General features: G+C 50.3%; 1 protein-coding gene across 1 annotated transcript in view; it reads left to right on the top strand.

Annotated features, from left to right (window-relative positions):
• The window catches only part of cwc22 (CWC22 spliceosome associated protein homolog), a 35,399-nt gene extending 21,922 nt beyond the window's left edge, over positions 1–13,477 (top strand). Inside the window, exons 15-21 of the mRNA XM_035522605.1 lie at positions 600–660; positions 8,502–8,579; positions 8,802–8,954; positions 9,377–9,504; positions 9,598–9,699; positions 9,851–10,038; positions 11,941–13,477. Of these exons, the coding sequence (XP_035378498.1) occupies positions 600–660; positions 8,502–8,579; positions 8,802–8,954; positions 9,377–9,504; positions 9,598–9,699; positions 9,851–10,038; positions 11,941–13,337 (2,107 nt within the window). The 3' untranslated portion in view covers positions 13,338–13,477. The remainder of the gene's footprint in view (positions 1–599; positions 661–8,501; positions 8,580–8,801; positions 8,955–9,376; positions 9,505–9,597; positions 9,700–9,850; positions 10,039–11,940) is intronic.
• Positions 13,478–14,702: the final 1,225 nt, after the last annotated feature.

Genomic DNA, 14,702 nt, shown 5'->3' with positions numbered 1-14,702 from the left:
AGCCCCCCTCCCCCGCTGTCCCACAGTGCTACGGTAGATTTGGAGGCAGGACACATACCAGTAGGTTCAGTTAGATTTATGCATTTCACTTTGCCTTTTTTCCCTTCCTGCTATTTTCAGTCCTTTTAGCAGCATTGACGGATTAGAGCTGAATATTTTTCACTACTTTGCATGTTTCAGCGGTCCAGCCTAATGAATATTCTAATGCGCAGATCTTCTGTGTTGGAATTCAATGTGTGTCACCCTCTGAAGCAAAGTTATTGGACTTTGTTGGCATTAATACCTCGTGATTCATATTTCATACGCATTTCATGTCACTGGGCCTGTGTGCACAGTCTTGTGTCCATATAAGATATTAAAATATGTGCATTTTAAATTAGTTTGATTTCCAGTTTACTTATGACACCAAACAACTTATTTATTTTTAGCTTTGCAGCGTCAAATGGGTTTTTGATCATTTTAATTGATTGACTACATGGTGTGTTACCAAAAATGAGTCTTTTGCGGCAACACATTTATTTATCAGTTTAACTGCGTCAGACTTCTGTGGACTGTGTGATGGCACTCTAATGCTTCTCCTTTCTTTGGCTTCTTTACAGCTTGGACTTCGAGGAATGCGCTCACAAACTGATCAAGATGGACTTCCCGGAGAGCCAGACGGTACGTTAGCCACCGAGCTAGCTGCATTGCCTTCTCTAAGACATGCCCCCCACCCGCCTAACCCTGCCCTCCCGGGTGTTTATCGATTCCTTTTTGACTTGAGTAAATATATCTTCTCCCTCTGAGATAGTTTGAGTTTTTAATTTGATTCCAGTTATTTTTTTCTCGTTCACGTCGCCTCACTGAACTTTGTGCACATCATGTATATGAAACATGAGTGGCAACGTGCTAGGGTTTGTGGGGAAAAAACACACACACACATGCTCGACCACTAGCAAAGAGTGTAGTTTTGTTAGTCATCCTTTAGTTTTAAATGACTGTAGTTGAATCCAGTCATGGCTGGTGAACCTGATGTGACCGTATATGTTTGAGTTAATAATGTTACTTTTGCTAATAATTGTCTGTGGCTTCTGTTTACACGGTTATGAGCGAAATTTGAAATACATCTGACGTGAATATGCCACCGTCAGAATTCTGCTGCTCCTTCCCTGGGCCGAAACTCTGGGTCTGCTGGCACTAGCGTCCCCGCTCTTTGTAGAACCAGAGTGGCCTACAGCATGGTGGCCGGGATTCCCCTGAGGGGAGAGCCAAGAGGGGAAGTGTGGGCGGGGCTTTCTGCTCCAGAAATGGAACTGAGGGTTTGTAGTCACTTGGGACACATTTGTCATGTTAATAACCTTGTTTTGTATTTTCATGGTAGCAGAGAGAGAGACCCACACTTAGCTCCTGTTACACTGTGTGCTCCATGACCCCCACCCCCACAGTGCTGAGTGCTCAGGGATCTCAGTATCCAACCCTGTGTTTAGTCCCCACCCGCGTTTCACATTTACAGCTTGCACATGTGTGTGCACACCCCATGCAAAACCACACATGCATTGTGCTTAGCGCCGTGTTGCTGAGGGTTTAAGCACAGAATTAATGGTCTTTGACATGCCACACGCCTCTGAATATCTCCATTCACTGTAGCGATGAAACTGTATGTAGTTATGGTAGATGCTGTGTGTGTTTGTGTGTGTGTTTCCTGCACTCTGTTTGCGGTTAATCAAAGAATCAGACCTTTACCGGGGGCCGGACGCCATTATGTTCTGTGACTCCTTCCCCTTTTTCTACCATGCTCATTTAAACAAAGTTCCATGTTCCAAAGTTCCAAAGATGGACGGATACAGAGCTTATCTAAATGAAAGCAAGTTAGGAGTGAGTGTGTGTGTGTGTGTGTGTGTGTGTGTGTGTGTGTGTGCGTGCGCGTGTGTGTATTAAGCATTCCCTCGTTGCCGTACAAAATGAATGCATGTGGTAATTGTGCTGGGCTTTCCTTCAGAGTATTTGTCACTGGTGAATCCAAGAGGTGCAGGTGGAGAAGGCTGAAGCAGGCCGTGTGTGTGTGTGTGTGTGTGTGTGTGTGTGTGTGTGTGTGTGTGTGTGTGTGTGTGTGTGTGTGTGTGTGTGTGTGTGTGTGTGCGTGCGCGCGCGCGTGCGTGCGTGCGTGCGTGTGCGTGCGTGTGCGTGCGTGCGTAGGTGAGGGCACATGCTCCGGGGGAAAGCCGTCTCTTCTGTACTCTGTGAGGTTTACTCTGGAACAGACACACTGAGGTGTGTGTGATTGAGTGTGTTGTGTAAGATCACCCCAAGGGGAGCTTGCAAAACCTGCTAACATATTATAAACAGCTTGTGGTGTGTGTGTGCGTGCGTGCATGTGCACGTGTGCATGCATGCGAGCAAAGGGTGGAGACGGTATGTACGAGACCTCCATATAGAAGTGGTATTTTTGTCCATCTAACCATGTCTTTAACCCAGTTTATGACATGGCTACGGTCATAAAGTGACATCACCTAGACTCTGGATGAGCGCTTTTCCAAGGCAAAACCTGATTTTCATAAGGTCAGTGCTAACGGTGTGATTTAGAGCTAAATCAGACTTCACCTCCGTCCAGAAAGCCAAGCCACAAACACTAGCGCTGAAATAATGGGGCCTTCATGAGTAAGTAAAAACAGACAGCTAAACTTGTCCAGAAACCCAAACTAAGCAGGCAAGTGAGCTAAATAGTACAGCTATAAATACATGTAAGACTCGCTTTGCTTCTCCAGGACAGAGAAGGTGACTCTGCACGCACACGCGTGTGTGTGTGTGCATGAGCGAGCACCAGTGCCTCAGTGGTGTTCCACACAAGGCTGGCCGTGTTGGCAGTACCCAGCTCTGTTGCTCAGTCACCAGGGCCCAGTACGTCATTGTCACACCTGAGCCTTTCTGTCCCTATCCTACCCCGCCTTTCTGAAAATCGAAAAATGTTTTGGATGTTGATATTTTTAGAAAATTCACACATCCCCCTCCTGCAGAAAATGGAAAAAATAACACCTGATATGGGAATTTATTTAGAATTATGTGTATAGTTTAAGAAACGCATACACATACATGCACAGATTGTGTAAGGCAGGCATTGCCCTATAAGGGCCTCTCCTATGCTGGGATAAGCCTGTGGGATTGGTGTGAAATTTGGGCTGAGATTTCCTTTGGTTCTTAAGCAGATAGGTGGTGGCGTATGATGGGGGTGGAGCCTGGTGCCGTCTGATTGGGTGGAGATCTCTGCTTTATTTTAAAAATAAAATAAATCTGCTTAATTTCAATGGGACTCAATTCTCAGTAGGAATAATGCACTGTTAAGTGAATAGTTAGTGTAAGTTTAGAGGTCACTACACTGGAGTGTTTTTGTGGGAAGTTGAAAGCCCTGTTGACAGGGGAAGGGGTGGAGTCAAAGACGCCTGCTAATCGGGCAACTTTGAGGAGGTCAGTTTGGACTGACTGAGGGGTGGGGTGTTGTTTTTAATTATGCTATTGCCCACTTTGTCGCTCATGCTCACACACACACACGCACACACGCTCACGTCCAGTGGGCTCAATCTACCACATGCCATGGAACTAATGTTACTTGAGCCATGGGCCATATGTTCAGGGCCCCTGTGTTTTTAAGCATCTGAGACTTCGTATGTTCATGTCCCTTAGGACATGCCCAAGTAGATCCAATGTCCCCGCCTAATGAACTTTAAGTTTGTGTTATTTTGACAGTTTGTCCAGCGCCTGCTGTGTTGTCTGGGGGGCTCACACACTTGCCCATTTATTTAATTATGTCTTCACTTCATTATTGGTCTGGTCCGAGACCATTTTGTGGTCCAGTTTCAGATGGCTAAGGGTTAAAGTTGACATCCTGCCCCACCCTCTTAACTTTGTTATCCCCAGCACTTCTCCTGGGGTGTGTAAGGGACTGATCCCTCACATCGCTGAGCTGGACTAGGTCACTTCGTCCTCAGATTAGAGGGAAGATGGATAACTCCTACTTTGCAGAATACTTTCTTGGAAATCTGCCTTCCTCCAAACTGGAGCCGTTCTCATGGCAGTTGCCCACCTGCAGGGCTTCAGGCTGTGAAGGGTCAGGAGATCCTCACACAGTCCTGTTGGGAGCAGAGCTGAGCTCTGTGTCACTCTGCAAGGTGCAGACGTGACACTACCACTGCAGGTGCCGTGACGCTGGGCGTGTACTCTCCACCTAAGAGTTCTCGCCTTGTACTTTGCCTTCACTCAGACAGTATGAGTATACCTGCATGCACACGCGCACACATACAGATATATCAGCTGGTGAGTTTGTGACCGTTGTTATTTTATTATTTGGGCCACATTGAGAGGAGAGACACAGAGCAGCAGGACTTGAACACGTGTTGTTAATGATATGAGAGTGCCCGTGTGGTGTGCCAGACCTGGGAATGTGCTCGGCACGGTTGTGACCGCTGTAGCGCGGAGTCAGATTGTGTACAGTGGTTCAGCAGAGACTGGGCCTCAGCCCAGCACAGTTTCATCTCCCAATCATGAGGTCAGTTCTTCTGACCGAGCCATGTTGAATTCCACAAATGCTCGTAAATTCACAAAACTGTGGTGAATGGCTGACGTAAACAGCTGTTTGTGGAAGAGCACGCATTCACCAGAATTCCGAACTGGAGTGTGGAGCCATCTGGGGCTTGAGCCGTCCCGGGGTGGGACCTGGTGAAATTTTGCTCATACCCAAGAGAAAATTTGTGAATCTGGCCAGTTGTTGTCCTAACTTGTTCGTACATATATGTGGAAGAGATTTTTTCTATGCGTATGTTGTTGGCTGCGGAGTAACAGACCTCTGAGTGGTGCTCTCGCCTGTTGGTAGCTTCAGTAGCTAAAATGCAACATGGAGTACAAATACGGAAAAATATTTTGTATTTTTATGTGTTCTTGCTACAGGTTTGAGAGTAAAAAGAATGTTTTTGGATTCGATGGGCCTGCTGGAATTTTACGAGCTGTGAATTCAGCAAACACTGATTTTCCCAGTTTTGTCACAAGTTCATCTCGCTGGGGGTGTTTTTATGGAAGCTATTAAAAGTCTTTTCAGTGTGGCCCACTGAGGCATGATTGCAGGGGGGGGGTTGTGAAAGCAGATGTGTAGTGAAGTGTGCATGCGTTATGCTGCCATTTCCACTACTGCTGACCTGGTTAGTAGTGTCATCAGCGGCCTGGTGTGGCATGGAACTCCCGCTGTTGTTGTGGAATGGAACTCCCACTGGTGTTGTGGAGTGGAGCTCACTGTTGTGTGCCTTCTTTATTCTGCCCTCATCCTGCTTCCTCATACTTCCCCCAAAGCAAACTTGTTTTTCTGCTCTCGTTCTCTCTCTCTCACCCTTGTATGCATTCCCGGGCTCTGACTGTAGGGATGTCTGTCCTCTGGAAAGAGTTGGAAGTGGCGCACAGTATTCCCGTTAAGATCTGTTTTAAAGTTCCACAGTTTATCCGTGTCATCTCCACTAAAGTTGCGTCCGTGACCGAGCAGAGTTGTGTCGAGACCTAGGCCGAATACCCCTCACTGGCCGGCGTGTACACGTGTGCAGCGCCCCTGTCTGCTCTCCCAGGTCCGGCTTCCCCGGACCTCAGTCCTATTACGTTTGCAGTGCACCACCCTCCCACATGAGGGTTTCCGTTACAGCTCTGGTTTGTGAGTAAACACTACAGGTGATGTGTATACATGTGTGTTTTTATTTGCGGTTTTCTGTGACAAACATTCACATTTTCACCTTTGTCTTGGGGATTTCAAAGAAAGAGGTTGTGTATAATAATTCTGCGGAATTGCTGCAGTAGTTGCCTCACTGGACAGAGGTAATGGAAACTCCTTCTATTCCTGAGTTTCTCTTTCCTCACTGGACAGAGGACATAGCAACTCCGCCCACTCCCATCTTTCTCATGCTTGCCATGGAATTATCGACTGAGTTTTCCGAGTAGTCTGTCATACGTCCTGAAGTGTGTGTGTGTGTGTGTGTGTGAACTGTCTGCATGTACCTCACACACCCTTTGTGCCTGTCCCAAAGTAAATGGGTTAGGCTCAGTATGCCATGGAGGTCAGTAGGGGTCAGCTGGCCAGGTCAGAGGTCTCCACGGGCAAGTCATGGGTCTTGATGCTTGTGTTCCATGCTTGTTTGTGTGTGAGCACATTTCGGTAGGGCTGTATGGAGAACAGAAAAGGCTCTTTGTCAGGTGTTTCGAGCGGGTCTCCTCGAGTGGCGTGCTGGCGGCTGGGTCTGAGGTTCAGGCCTGCGTGGCCCTGGCGACATCACGCACTGTAAATGTGCCCCAACTGGACTTTCGTCCCGTCAGTAGGATGCAGTTAAACTCTGTTTGCTGAGATCTCCGGTCTCTTCTTGTTGATTCCAACTCCTCCGTCTGTTTTTCAAGGAACCAGGTGTCCCTTAACAGGTTATCGATTTTCTCCAGAGTCGTGCAGCTCTGGGTTGGGGCTCGTTGTTCCTGATGCCCCCTGCCTGTGGTTGGCTCGGGGAGGCGATGCAGTGACCTGTCTGGCAGATGCAGAGGGAGGATGTATACAGGGATGAATGTCCTTCCTTGCTCATGCCTTAATAAAGACTAATGGGATTGTGTTAGATTGTGTGTGTGGGGGGGGGGGGGGTTTGAGCAGATGGTAGGTCATCTCTGGAAACATTCTGTGCTGTGTGTACGCTGTGCAGACAACACTTGAGGGAGTCTCTTCTCCACACTCCTGCTCTCTCTGTGTACCCCCTTTCTCTATTCTCTGCTGTCTCTTCTCTCTGATTTCTCTCGCTATTCTGTCTATTCTCTATCTGTTCTCTTGCTCTCTTCTGTGTTCTCTCTCTCTCTCTCTCTCTCTCTCTCTCTCTCTGTCTGTCTGTCTGTCTCCCCCCACCCATATATCTCTCCTTCACTACTGTCCAGAGGGGCCATTCTTCTGTCAGGTTGCTGTCAATCACCATGTCCTTCATCACTTAGCATATACACTCCTGACTGGGAGGGAACTGTGCGTAACGCGTGCCGGAGTGCCCTGAGGGTCTGGCTCCACTTTTGACAAGGCCCAAAAAGTGCTAAACTCCACCTGCAGACATGCACACTCCTCCCATTTCCTCAACCATCAGAGATCCAGCTGCAGGCAGGGTCGTGTGAGGCGCGAAGCTTTAGGGCCAAGGGGAAGTGTGTCGTGGATCTCCTGCTTCCATGGTGTAGAGAGATTTGTCTGTGTCGTTTGGGCCGGGAAGGTTCTCATGTCTCACCCTGTTCTGGTCTCTGCATTCTGTGATGGATGGAGCCGTTAGAAGTTAAGGAGTGAATCAGTTAAGGAGTGAGCTGTTCACAAGCAGAAGACAAAAGCTTAGCCAGTTATTCTTAGACACTCCAGCATGCAGTTAGTTGAACAACTTATGACTGTGTGTGTGTGTGTGTGTGTGTGTGTGTGTGTATGTGTGTGTGTGTGTGTGTGTGTGTGTGTACCTACTCCACTCTGACCTTTTCACTTGTCTTAAACAGTCTGTGCTCTGCCTGTCCTGCTGTGATAGACCCTCACAGCTCAGATGTGGAGAGTCATGATACAAGGTCAACTCTCAGGGAGCAGCCTTTCAGCTCATGGTTGGGGGGGGGGGGGGGGGGGGGGGAGCTCAGATGAGAGATGTAGAAGAGAAGGATCAGAAAAGAGAGAATGGATCAAATCCAGGCTGGTGGAAAAGGAGTCGGGGGGGCAGAGAAAAAGAGTGAGAGCAGGGAGATTGAGAGAGAGTTGCAGGCCCCAGGGTCTTGCTTTCTTAATCGGATATACCTGATTGATCTGTCCAGCTTTCTGCCACACGTGACGTGTTCTGTACTCTGCAGTCTTGCCTGGTGAGGCATGCCCTCTACCAGCGCTGTCCTCCAGCCCGAGGACATGCCCGCTATAGATCACAAGTGTCCAGCAACCAACGATGGGGACAGTCTCGTAGCTGCCCAGCCTGAGTGGTGGTTGGCTGGGAGAGAGACATGCTCTGGGCCACAGTGCTGCCCACACATGCTCTACCTGAAAGAGGTGGCAGCTTTTCATTCCACTCGGCACTGACAGACTGCTGCCCTGGCATAGTGTAAACAGTGAAGCCACGCTGTGGACCATGGAACGTTCCTCCCAGCTCCAGGTCCCCACCTAAGGCCTCCTGATGGTCCGTGTTGAGGCGCCTTGGCCAGGCTTAGTACCTCTCTAGGACCTGCTGCTGAGCTCCAGGGCCCTGCTCACGGCCTCGCAACAGCCTGCTGCATTACAGGCCTGTGAGCCTGTCTGCACTTTTAGATTGTGTCGAGGGTGAGGGGGGTGTGTGTGAGTGAGGGGTTTGTGTCGGGGGTGTGTATGTGAGTGAGGGGTTTGTGTGTTTGTGTGCGTGAGGGGTTTGTGTGTGTGAGGGGTTTGTGTCGTGTGTGTGTGTGAGGGGTTTGTGTGTGTGCGTGTATGTGTAAGGGGTTTGTGTGTCGTTGTACTGAGGACACTGATCTGGGTTTCTGTCTCCCTGCAGAAAGAGCTGTGTAACATGATCTTGGACTGCTGTGCTCAGCAGAGAACTTATGAGAAGTTTTTTGGTCTCCTTGCAGGGGTGAGTCTCGCATCTATCTCATTTTTGCTCAGTTCTCGTCCGCTCCCCACCTCTGTCTCTCTCACTGTGTCTCTACCATTTTTCTCTTGTTCTCCTATCAGTTTGCTGCCTGTCCGTCTCACTCTGCTGTCTTTCTCTCTGTCCAATCCTTCATTCCTTCTCTGTTTCGATGTCTCTTCCTGTCTCTGATCGGTCCTGGCTGATTTCCCTGTGTTGGTGCAGAGGTTCTGCTTGCTGAAGAAGGACTACATGGAGAGCTTTGAGGCCATCTTTCAGGAGCAGTACGACACCATCCACAGGCTGGAGACCAACAAACTCCGCAACGTCGCCCGCCTGTTCGCCCACCTCCTCTATACGGACTCTGTCCCCTGGAGTGTGAGTCACCATGACGCTCCTGCTGCAAAACCCGCTCTCTGAGGCAATGTTTAGCCCCGGCTATGAAGCTCCTTGCACATCCCTGGAAGTGTTAGCCAGCGTCCCCACAAAGATGTTCAGCGTGCACGGCTTTGTGTTTTTTTGTGGGGGTGTCTTTGCAGGGGTGTTTTCGGGGGTGATTGTGTGTGGTGTTTTTGTGGAGGGTGTTTGTATAGGGCTATTTTTATTGGGGTGTTAGTGTGGGGGGTGTTTACAGGGGTATTTATGTAGGGGGTATTTGTGTGGGGGGTATTTTTGGGGGGGGGGGGAATGCTGTTTCTGTAGTGGTATTTACGGGGCTGTTTGTGTAGGGGTGTTTGTACCTGCCTGTGTATGCGATCGCTTTGCTTGAAGAAAAACAAATCACTGTGAATTCCTTGCAGGTCCTGGAGTGCATTAAAATGAGTGAGGAGACGACGACCTCGTCCAGCCGCATCTTTGTGAAGATCCTCTTCCAGGAGCTGTGTGCCTACATGGGTCTGCCCAGGCTCAACGAGCGGCTCAAGGACACGTGAGTCTGGCTTTCCTGCTCTGGCTGCAGCCATGCTGGCGTATGTACCCCAGCTCGGGACTCTGATGCCTCTGCTACCCCCTCCCCCTCCAGGACGCTGCAGCCTTTCTTCGAGGGCCTGTTTCCCCGGGACAACCCGAGGAACACAAGATTCGCCATCAATTTCTTCACCTCCATCGGTCTCGGCGGACTGACGTAAGAGCTGCTAGAGAGCCTGGACTTGACCACGGTCTCCAGGTCCCTGCTGTCTGATTTGTTGTGTGCTACCCCTCCACCCACCACCACCACCACTTTGTTTTTTTTTTCTCTCTCATTCTTCTCCTTTATCTCTGTCTTTCTACAACAGCGATGAACTGAGGGAGCACCTCAAGAATGCTCCTAAGATGATCATGACTCAGAATCAGGACGTGGAGTCGTCAGACTCTTCATCGTCCTCCTCCTCCTCCTCAGACACCTCATCTGACAGCGATAGCAGTCACGGCGACTCTGACTCCTCCAGTGACTCGGACGATTCCAGTAACTCCAGTTCCTCAGGTAGCAGCAGTAATGGTTTTGGGCAGGATTCTAGATGGCTTTTAAAGTCAAAGTGTTTGTGTAGTGACTGAGAATAATGAAAGTATTGGGTCTGCCTGGAGTGTTTCCAGTGCAGGGATGGAGCGATGACCCATTTTCATTTCTCGTCTATATTGTCTTGGTTTTCCTATGAAAAAACAATGAAGCTTTAAAGTCCCACTAGCCTTTCCTTCAGTCATAGCTCCTCCCACATCACCTTAGCCCCAACCCACTGAACACAAGCCCCTCCCTCCCTCTCTTCACTTCACATTTGTGGGTAGCAAGTCTAATCAGGAAATTAAATGCGGGGGTGTGAGGTGTGCACATTTACACTCAGAGCTTATAGCAAATGCTCTTGTCCTGAGCAATTTAAATTTGTGTTTACAATTTCCATGGTACTGATACAACTAGGAGTCTTAACACATTATCAAGCTAAAACCTTTTTTGGTAATTCGGAAAGCCAGTGAAAGGAACACAGCAGTGGTGTGTGTGTTTGTGTGTGAGAGAACTTGGGTGAATTGAATATAATTATGCAACTTCATTCTGGATGGGCTGTGAGGGTCTGGTGGTGTATGTAGGCAGACCATTCGAGAGTGTGTCAGCAGTCCCATCTCAAAATGATGAGAGACTGGACAAACAACCGAGGAGCCCCCAGGGACAGAAATGGCCGGTGGTCCATGATGTACATGAGAGTCCTGCATGGGCATGTCCTCCCAGCAGCACAGGGACACCCTATCCCTCCTCTGTCCCGCCCATGTTCAGCAGCACAGGGACACCGCACCCCTTCTCTGTCCTGCCCGTGTTCAGCAGGTGGTTTTAGGGACAGTAGCCTTATAGAGCCCTGCTTGCACTCAATATGCTCTTCCTCAGTAGTCTGTCTCTTTTTACTGTTTCAGGAATGACAGTTGTTGGTTTTGCAGTATGCCTAATGCTGGTATGATGTTAATTTGAGCCAGGCCAGACAGAGGAGAGACACACAAAGAGAGTGAGTCGTGCTGATATCAAGCGAAACTGATCAACTGCATGCTAACGTATTTTAGTAAAACCTGCTCCAACAGGGCGAGGCTGTTTGGCAGCCTCAGGTGGGTCAGAAGCTCTTCTCCTCTAGGCCGTGTGCAGACCCGTCCCTTTCCACTCAGTTTAAACACTGTGAAAGCAGAAGTCTTGGGCAGGTTAGCAGTGATCGGCATCTCATGCTTGTTAATGACGTCCTCTCTTCAGAATGGACGAAACATCTTGCATGTCACACACCCCCAAAACACAACAAATACCCATGAATGCTAATTGCTAATGTACATAATAGACTGCCAGTTCCTCTCAAGTTCCTTCATGTTCTCTCTCTCTCTCTCTCTCTCTCTCTCTCACTTAGAGACACACACAGGCATTTCAGGCATATTCACTGTGTGCACTTTTTTTTGTATACATCTCACTTGTGCCTGAAGGACTGGCCAAATAAAAACCTTGTACAGTGTACAGCCTTTTTTAACGTGCATATGGCCATAAAATATTGAATGTTGAAATCTTCACACACATTCTTAAAGGCGTTTACTGTGACATGGTTGTAGGCTGTGGTAGGAGACGGCAGGTATGGTTCTGAAGAGAACAGAGTTCTGTAGCCTGTCATCTCTAAACCTCTCACTCACTCACTCACTCACTCTCTCTCCCACACACACACACACACACACACACACACACACAGCCTGAAATGGGTTTCTTCCATGTGCTAAATCCAAACAGTCACGGAATGACCTCCATTTTCTTCCATTAGGTGACGCTTCTCTGAAATGACCAATCCTATTTCTTTATCTGTTTGTTTGTTTATTGTCGTCACCCTTCAGAAGTCCCCAAGCTCTAATAGATGTGTGTCCCCCCGTTCCTCCACAGACACGGGCAGGAGGCGTAAGAAGGCGTCCCGGCGGGGGAGAGCTGAGCAGGAGAAACAGTCGAGACACAGGTCTCCTTCAGAAGAGGAGGAGCGGTCCAACCAGAGACGCGAGAATCGCCGCGGCGATGGCAGCAGCGAGGGCTACAGAGCGCCAGACGACTGGCAGAGAGAGACGCAGAGGCACGGACATGAAGACAGATCACCTCCCGCACGTGAGCGTGCACGAAAGAACTCACCGGATGGCCGAGCGCGTGCACGAAAAAACTCGCCCGATGACCGAGAGCGCGCACGAAAGAGCTCGCCCGATGAGCGAGCGCGCGCACGAAAGGGCTCGCCCGATGAGCAAGCGCGCGCACGAAAGGGCTCGCCCGATGACCGAGGGCGCGCACGAAAGGGCTCGCCCGATGACAGCATGCGCGCACGAAAGGGCTCGCCCGATGGCCGAGAGCGCGCACGAAAGAGCTCGCCCGATGACCGAGCGCGCGCACGAAAGGGCTCGCCCGATGACCGAGCGCGCGCACGAAAGGGCTCCCCCGAAGACCGAGCGCGCGCACGAAAGGGCTCCCCCGAAGACCGAGCGCGCGCACGAAAGGGCTCCCCCGAAGACCGAGCGCGCGCACGAAAGGGCTCCCCCGAAGACCGAGCGCGCGCACGAAAGGGCTCCCCCGAAGACCGAGCGCGCGCACGAAAGGGCTCCCCCGAAGACCGAGCGCGCGCACGAAAGGGCTCGCCCGATGACAGAGCGCGCGCACGAAAGGGCTCGCCCGATGACAGCATGCGCGCACGAAAGGGCTCGCCCGATGACAGCATGCGCGCACGAAAGGGCTCGCCCGATGGCCGAGAGCGCACACGAAAGGGCTCGCCCGATGGCCGAGAGCGCGCACGAAAGGGCTCGCCCGATGGCCGAGAGCGCGCACGAAAGGGCTCGCCCGATGCCCGAGAGCGCGCACGAAAGAGCTCGCCCGATGGCCGAGAGCGCGCACGAAAGAGCTCGCCCGATGGCCCCAATGGCCGAGAGCGTGCACGAAAGAGCTCGCCCGATGGCCGAGAGCGCGCACAAAAAGACACTCTCGATGACCGAGAACGCGCACGAAAGGACTCGACGGATGAGCGAGAGCGCAGAGGACACAAGGACCAGCAGCACCACAGGCGTGAGGACGAGGACTCGCGCAGACACAAGGACAGCAGCAAACACAACTCCCAGGCAGACAGGGACGAGAGGCACGGCAGAGAGAATGCACCCTCGCGTAGGAGCAGGGAGAGGTCAAAGTCACGTGAGAGGAGCTGCAAGGAGACAGGCTCCCGGGACTCATACAGGAACGGGGTGGGGAGGGAGGACAAGGAGAACAGATACAGGGGGTCCAGGAGCGGAGAGAGCTCGCCCAGGAGACGCTGATAGAGGAGCGATGGAGGGGAGTCATTGCATTAACGGTGGCAGCGTGCACGCCTTTCTGAACATCACTGTGGCTCATGGTCAAGATTTTTTTTTCCTCCTGTGTTGCTGTATAAAAAAGGGCCTTTGTGAAATGTTTTAGACGGGGGTGGGGGGAGGGGGTGGGCGTGGGGCAGGTGTCCACGCATATTTACACAGGACTGTGGGAAACTCAGCTAAGGGTTTCTATCATGGAAGAGCTTTTGTATTTTAAGAACATTTCCCCAAACTTGTTTTTTTTTTTTTTTTTTGGGTGTTTATAAAGTGATTGAAACAATTGATTAAACAAATGACATTTGCATTTAATATGAAACGTGTGGATTTATTGACATGTTTTATGATTCAGAGACAGGAGGCAGAGGTTTGGGAGGTGCATAGCGTCTAAACCCCACTGAATACTTCCAGTACTCCCATCTGAATACCACTGAATACTCTCAGTACTCCCATAAACACCACTGAATGCTCCCAGTACTCCCATCTAAGCACCATTAAGCACTCCCATCTAAATACCACTGAATACTCCCACCACACCCATAAACGCCACTAAATACTCCTATCTAAACACCCAATTTTGCCTATTAAAGAGTTCTCAAAGTCCTGGTTTTCTGAGCCAGGACATATAAGTTAGTTTTTGCTGAGTTTAAAGTTCTACCCAACTAAATGCCTGTTAGCCAGTCGAAACTGCAGGCTGGCTGGCCTGTCCTCTCCGCGCACCCCTATGCCGCTCTGGTCTGCCCTCCAGGTTCCCGCAGCAGCATGACTGCTTTAATACAGACCTTGTATGCCTTTCCACAGATGAATGGCACTCTGTGAATGCCTAACCTAGAAACAAGCCCTTCAGCCTTTGTGGTTGTGTGGGACGGACCCTGAGTGCTCCTGTGGGATCATGTAGGAGCAATCTCAGACCAAGAGGTGGCTGTCAGCACACTGCCGTGTGTCAGCAGGAAAGATGCAAGATGTTCAGACCCCCCTTTTAAATAACAATACTTCCTCAGATGGGCCAACCCCATTAATATCTAATGACCTCTGTGTCTGCTTAAATGCCTCATTCATTCTCTGTCCTCTCTTTCAAGTGGTTCTTTACGCTGTCAGAGTGGGAGTGTCATGCTGTCTGGCGGGTAATGGACACCCTCAGGCCTTGAGCTCTGTGGTGGTTCATCTTTAAAGAGAGCAGCTTTCGGACTTGCTGGTGAGAGATGGCACCGCCGCTGGTGTAGTTTAACTGAACGTGGTGTCCCAGCAGCAGGAGATGGGGGTCAGGCCTTCACACCTGCGACACCATCCACGCGCCTCAGCTCCTCTGACATGACGCCATCTGGCATGATCTGC

This window comes from Electrophorus electricus, chromosome 2 (assembly GCF_013358815.1).
Source record: "Electrophorus electricus isolate fEleEle1 chromosome 2, fEleEle1.pri, whole genome shotgun sequence".
NCBI classification, from domain to species: domain Eukaryota; kingdom Metazoa; phylum Chordata; class Actinopteri; order Gymnotiformes; family Gymnotidae; genus Electrophorus; species Electrophorus electricus.
The sequence above is the reverse complement of the archived record's forward strand: the minus strand, read 5'-3'. Positions and strand labels throughout refer to the sequence as shown.